General features: G+C 47.9%; 1 protein-coding gene across 1 annotated transcript; it reads left to right on the top strand.

Annotated features, from left to right (window-relative positions):
- The first annotated feature begins 4810 nt into the window (after window positions 1-4810).
- Window positions 4811-5764, top strand: LOC100734041 (olfactory receptor 6Q1). Its single transcript, XM_003464311.3, has one exon. It carries the CDS (start codon window positions 4811-4813, stop codon window positions 5762-5764), a length of 954 nt encoding a protein of 317 aa, XP_003464359.3.
- Window positions 5765-6906: the final 1142 nt, after the last annotated feature.

The following is a 6906-nucleotide window of genomic DNA, read 5'->3' as shown; positions in this document are numbered from 1 at the left end:
CACACCTGAAAGGCCAACACTGGGGAACCAGGGAAGGAGGGTCGCACACTGTTGACTCCCTGTCTCAGAGTGAAAATTAGAAAAGGACTGGGGATGTAGCTCAGGTAAAGATTCCAAGGGTGGGCCTCAGTACTGCAGCAAACAAATACAAACAAACAAATAACTGGCCTAGGATCTGATGCTCTGAGGAGAGATCGTCCTTTCTGGAAATGTTCTTCATTACACAGTCTCTGCTGACCTCTGTGATTCCAGCAGGAATTCTTCCTGTTCTTCATGGTGGGACGTGGAGGTGGGGTGGGATTTGAAGGCACCAGGGCATCTCACACCTGCAAGTGGCCCCAGTCACGCTGTGGGGCTGATTCCCACTACCACACCCGCTCCAGATCTCTTTGGTGAATGTGTGAAGGAGGATGTGTTGGGCATGACAGTGGGCATGAGCCACAGATTTCAACATTTTCCAAGAGTTAGGTAAACCAGAGATTCTCTTTTTAATGAATGAGAGCGAATAATTATATAGTCATGGTGGCATGGTTCATGTTGGGCAGTGATGGGCCACATTTATGGAAGTAGTTATGTAAGGTGATATCATTTAGTGACAATCTAGAGTCATAGCTTGTGCGAGTGGACTCTGATATTTGCACACTGACACATTGCTTCACCATGGATTTCGCAGAACATACTCCTGTCACTGAACTGTACACGACTGAATGCTGGTAAACGAACTAATGAGATGTTAACTCGGTTATTTCATTCATCTGAGCTTCCTGAGTGGTTTTCTCAGTGTATCAGTCCAGTCCACTTGATGTTGCCCCATTCTCCTGTGTGTGTGGAGGTGGCTGGACCCCAGAGGCATTTACTCATCGGTGCATTCATCCATGGATGAGTTCATAGTTGAAGTGCTCTTAGGAGGCTGGCCCTGGCTGGAGAGGGTCGGTGGACTGTGACCTGGAAGGTTCTTGTCCCTGGCTCCCTCCTTGTCTCTCTGCTCCCAGCTGCCATGGGTGGTGGAGCCTTTTTCAGCCACGCATTTCTGCCATGCTGTTTCTGCCTTGGAGCCAGTCAACCATGGATGGAAACCGTGAGCCAAAATAAACCTCTCTTCCTTGAAGCTGTGGGTGTTGGATATTTTGTCCCAGCTGCAGAAAATGTTTCAATCGAATCCATTTTCAAGCTTGAATTTGTCCCTGAAGGCTTAAAGGATGCAGCTGTGTGTCAGAGTATGGAGGAGGAGCTGGGGAAGATTCAGGCTCTTTCTTAGCATCATTTGATAAAAGCTTTCAATACGGACTTCAGGAAAGGTCTCTTTGTCACTTATTAACTAGACACCAGGGTTGGGGAAACGGTAATGACACACACCCACCTCTGTCCAACCTTTAGATTCTCGAATGTCATCTTCTCCATGGCCCACCTCTCTGAAGAGCACCAGAAAACAGATGATTTGGGGAGTTTGGCTTCCTGGTGGTGGCAGAGCCGCTATACATATCCACCAAAAAGGGTGACTCTAGGTTAACACAAGACAGTGGCGTCTGTTTCCCCACAGTCTGGTGTGGATTACGGTTTCGCAAACTGTAGCCCAGGCTCCAAATCCAGCTTGCAGTTTCTAGAGTTCATAAATTTAAAACAATGTTTTTAAACAACATTTTTAAAGCATTATAAAAAATCTGATAAGAAGAAATCATGGTCAGAAACTCTTTGTGTTTCACACTGTTTACAGCCTGGCTCTCTACAGAAAAAGTTTGACTCTCACTGCTCTAGGAATTCATGAGTTGTTTTCCTCAGGGATCTGGGCTCTAGGATAGGGAAAGAGAGAGTGGGAAAAGACACCTGCTTCTCAAAGCACCCAGAGGACATGTGTTGCTGATGGATGCTGTGGGGTAAAGATACAGTTTCAGTCCAGGCAGCTGCTCCTAGCAATGACTGGGCATGGAGGAAAGCCAAGCATGGATCTCTGCTATTTCTGTCTCTGTCTGAAATATCCCACTTCCTTACCCCTTTCTGGTATCCCGAGGAAGAAATCTGCCCCTGATACAACCCTAAAGTCTCTAGCATCCTCTGACTGCATCAAGGATCAGAGACTGAAAGAATCAGCAGCAGCCCTGAGCTGTCCAGAGCACATGCTGGGTTCTGGGGCTCCTGCTCTGGGCTAGGATGCTCCTCAGTGCCCGGCATGCTTTCTGGTAGGGAGCAGAGATGTTCTGTGCATACTTTGGTCTGTCTTTCATATGTATTTATATGAACAGGTGAAGGAGAAGGCTTCCAATTGAAGACAGGACTAGCACACAAGCCAAAGCTGGAAGGACTTAGAAGGAAGACTCAGGAAGAATACTCACAGCGAATCAATGAGAAAACCAAGTGAGAATATTACAGACCCAGGACATGGTGTTGGATCCACGTGAGTCTAAGTCTCATGCTTTTTAGACCATGACAAACAATGAACATTAAGCCAGGCTTCGACGGCATCCCTATGCCAGGGCATACCCACCAGGGAGGAGGGCATCTACAGATGAGAAGTGCTGTTCAGAGGTGGCCCCGTTGGAAGGCAGATAGCAAAGTGGAAAATACTCGGGGACTGCATTCTAAAGTCTCATGGAGCCAACAGAAAGTGAGGGTATGGAGCTGTGACAAAGTATCCAGCCAGGAAGCCAGCATTTAGAGGCTGTCCATTGAAGGTTGATGTGGCATGGACCTGCACCTGGTAAAAATACACACAGGGATCCGAAGACCCTACCTTGCTCATTTCTGGTTTGGTATCTCTCTGTGCTTGCGCACTACCAGGAAGTCATGGAAAGGTGAAGCTGGAGGACCTTGGTTATTTATACTGGAAAGGACAGGGGGTGGAGAGCTTGGCAAATCTGGATACAGACTCTAGCTCAGAAATTTGTGACTGTAAACATAAAATTATTTGTTTTTCTCCAGAGAATCAAAAGCTTAAAATTTTGCTCTAAGTTACAAAACTGGTATGTAATTGCTTTTTATTATCTGCCACTTAGTAAACCACACCTAACTTAGTGGCTCAGCTATGATCAGTTGTTGAGCTCACAGATTTGCAGTCTGAGAAAGGCTGCTCAGAAGGGCTGGTGTCTGCACAGCTGCCTTCTCTGGGCACTGAAGGTCTGTTTCTCAGGCCCCTCGTGCACCAGGCTGACTGTCAGGGGTAAAGGCCCTTAGTTCCTCTGCAAGGATCTTTCCACACAGAGCAAGGGCTTTCTCACACCATGCACTGGGGTTCTGGCAGCAGAAAGCAGAGACTGATGGCTCTTAAGCTCTGGATCTCTAAAACAGGCACCACAGTGTTTGTTTCTTTCCTATTGCTGATCAAGCAGCCACAAAGATGTGACTGTTGTCCCCACTGTGCGATAGGAAGAGTATCAAGAATGTGTTATAAAACTGCGGTGGCACTGGAAATGCTGTATTTTTTCATCTAATCTTAAAATAAGGTTGACATTCACTTCTCTGAATCTCTGTGTTACTCTCTGGTTTTGAAACGGGATTGTTCAGCTTGCATTGGAGGTCAGTCTGCTGATTCTGTGTCTGTTAGCTATGTTCAGCCTCCAAGTCTTCTGACAATCCCTCACCCGCAGCAGCCCTGGCTCCTGGTCTCTCGCCTCTCCTCTCAGTACCTCCAGACCTGTGTCTCGAGAAGCACAAAAAGGACAGCAGGTTAGGACCCCTCGAGTTCTGCTGCCCTTTCCCCTGCTCTGGTCATTGCCCCTTCCTAGTGTCCCCCTAGCCTACCCCACTCTTCAATACAAAAAGAGTCATTTGTCCTTTACCCTCTGCCCCAGTAGAGGTCAATGTGTAAAATTCCCCCTAATACTTACCAACTCACCGTGATGCTAAGTGCTTCTCAGTTTTAAATTTCACACGTCTATTAGTTATGTTCTCCTGAAGCTGTGATAGTTCACTGCAGTGTCCATTTGAATAAGAAACACCTTTCAGATTACTTTAGCAAAGTTCTGTGTGTGAATGATGATGGATTTACTGAGGAGGGCAGACCCTCCTGGGCATGGGTGGCACCAACCAATAGGCTTGCATCCTGGATGGAATCAAAAGGGAAAGAAGGAGGAAATGTTGCTTCAGCTTCTTTGGAGGACTCCAGCCTTCATCACTGCCTTTAGACGTCCACCACCAGGCTTCCTGGGCAGACCCTCTGGCTTCCTGCTATGGACTCACATGGGACTCTGCAGTGAGCTCCAGGTCTTGGATCCTTGACTGGCTCCTCCAGCTCTGCAGTGCATGGACAGCCTTCTTCCATTTCTCCACCTTTGACTCTGCAGGCAGCCATTGGAAGGCTGCCTTGTAATTCTTTAGCTATCATTCTATCAGTTATATATATTTATGTATGCTGTTCCTCTAATGAGCCTCATGGATACGCCAAATGCGCTCTTAGCTTCTGTGATAAACTGAATCTACTTGACGCTGCCCCCAGCACAGTGTCTTCCACCATGCCTGGGGTTTTACACTCAGTGCCCTCTCTACTTCTCTACATTTCCTCTCATTAACCGAGACTTCTTTTGGATTCAAGTTTAGCCAACCCTGTCTCTGGAAAGATTTCTCAAGACTGGTTGAACGTTCCTGCTGCCTCTTTCCCTCGTGGTCTGTCTTTTCATCCAGCACGTTTCATCTTTAACTGAAAGAGGGTTTTTATTTTTTTGGTCCCCACTACAGACTTTAAATTCTCAATTGCAGGTCCCTGTCTTGACTTCACTCCCCTCTCTCAGTGGAAGTTGTTTTAGTTCAGCATCCTCTCAGGTTCTCTGACCTTGGGAACTGTGAGGTTGTTGGATATTCTGAGTTTCTGTTCTCAGCCATGCAGCCATGTAGCCCAAATAAGACCCAGGTGACAGAGTTTATCATGCTGGGCTTTGCTGGGGTGCAAGGAACATACCTCCTTTTCTTCATGCTTTTCCTCACCATGTACCTGTTCACCTTGGCAGAGAACCTCACCATCCTCTTAGTGGTGGGCTTAGACCACCGGCTGCGGAGACCCATGTATTTCTTCCTGACACACCTGTCCTGCCTTGAAATCTGGTACACCTCGGTCACTGTGCCCAAGATGCTGGCTGGTTTCATCGGGGCAGATGGAGGCAAGAGCATCTCCTATGCTGGCTGCCTGACCCAGCTCTTCCTCTTCACTTTCCTGGGGGCGACTGAGTGCTTCCTCCTGGCCGCCATGGCCTATGACCGCTATGTGGCCATCTGTGTGCCTCTTCGCTATGGGTCCCTGGTGTCCTGGGGCACCTGCTTCCGTCTGGCAGCTGCTTGCTGGTTCTTAGGCTTCCTCACACCCATCTTGCCTGTCTACCTCATGTCTCAGCTGACATTTTGCGGCCCCAATATTGTTGACCACTTTTTCTGCGATGCTTCCCCCCTGCTGGCCCTGTCATGCTCCGATGTCACCCTGAAGGAGACTGTGGATTTCCTGGTGTCTCTGGCTGTGCTCCTGGTCTCCTCGACAGTCATCACTGTGTCCTATGGCAATATTGTCTGGACCCTGCTGCACATCCGGCTGGCAGCCCAGCGCTGGAAGGCCTTCTCCACCTGCGCAGCTCACTTGACTGTTGTAAGCCTCTTCTATGGGACGCTCTTCTTCATGTATGTCCGCACTAAGGTGGCTTCCTCCATCAACTTCAACAAGGTGGTGTCTGTCTTCTACTCTGTTGTCACGCCGATGCTCAACCCCCTCATCTACAGTCTTCGGAACAAGGAGGTGAAGGAGGGCCTGGGCCGCGCATTTACCCTCAGGTTTTGGAGGGGGCAGTGAGGAGACAGATCGGGATGACTCAGATTCCTCACCTTGCATATTTACAAGGACGGTAGTGAGGACTGTGGAAGGGACCTGGGAGTGCATAACTGTGGGTGACAGACTGTGTCAGAATTAGCAGGAAACTATGAGCTGCTGCCACGGGAGATGACTAACTGCAAGGAGGCTGACAGAATGGAGCACGCTTTCTCTTCCATGGGAGAGTCCAAGGTGCTGCCTGGTCCAGATTGATGCACAGCCCAGATCCAATGGTATCCAAGGACCTATGTTCCTTCAATCTTCTGGGGCCAGCATCCCCTACAACACTTGCAAAGCCAAGTCTTCAGGGTGAATCTGGCTTAGCGCTGGATTTGTAATAGTCTGTGAGCTAAGAACAGATTTCACACTTTTAAATGATTAAAAGAACTGCAAAGGAGAATCATACTGCATGACTTGAAAGTTTTATAAAACTCAAATTTCAGGGTTCATGGATCAAGTTGTATCACCTATGTGTCTTGCTCTGATGACATTGAAGGCTACCCTTGTGCTTCAGTGTCAGACAGAGGTGACTGACCTAGGCTTTCTTGTTATGTGCATAGTCAAACTGGGCAGAGGGTCAAGGATACAGCAGGTAGCAGAAGCACCCCGGGGCTCAAGGGTTCTCTGGATACAACACTGACCACTTCCACTCACCTCAAGGTGGGAAGTGAGCTGGGGATCATATCTCATTTCAAGGGTGGTGAAATGCTCTACCGTTGCGCAGCACTCAGCCACCGCTGAGGTACAGGAGAGAAAGAGGAGAAGAATTGGGCTGACAGCAGTTTCTACCACAAATAGAGCCCCTGGAGTCACAGCTGGCTTTCTGTGGGATAGATGCTCTTAATCTTTTATGTGTACAGATTCTCTTATTTGGGACAGAATGGTCTTCCCTCTCCAGACCATGTTCGAAAATTGGTTAAGGAAATCACCGAGGCAATGTCATGTCTCTCAAAGCAGTCTTAAAAAGGCAACTATAATTTGAATAATCTCCTTCAGGTAGATAATGGAATTTCTAAAGACACTAGATGTCATAATCAACATTTGAATGTGAGTTTCCCAAATGACAGTAAATTCAAGAGGAATCTGCTGAGCTTGGTTCTGTGTGCAGAGGAGAGGTTTTCTGT

This window comes from Cavia porcellus, unplaced genomic scaffold (assembly GCF_034190915.1).
Source record: "Cavia porcellus strain 051 isolate PalLab524CR breed Dunkin Hartley unplaced genomic scaffold, mCavPor4.1 scaffold_17, whole genome shotgun sequence".
Lineage (NCBI taxonomy): Eukaryota > Metazoa > Chordata > Mammalia > Rodentia > Caviidae > Cavia > Cavia porcellus.
Note: the sequence above shows the minus strand (reverse complement) of the source record. Positions and strands in the feature narration are given on the sequence as shown.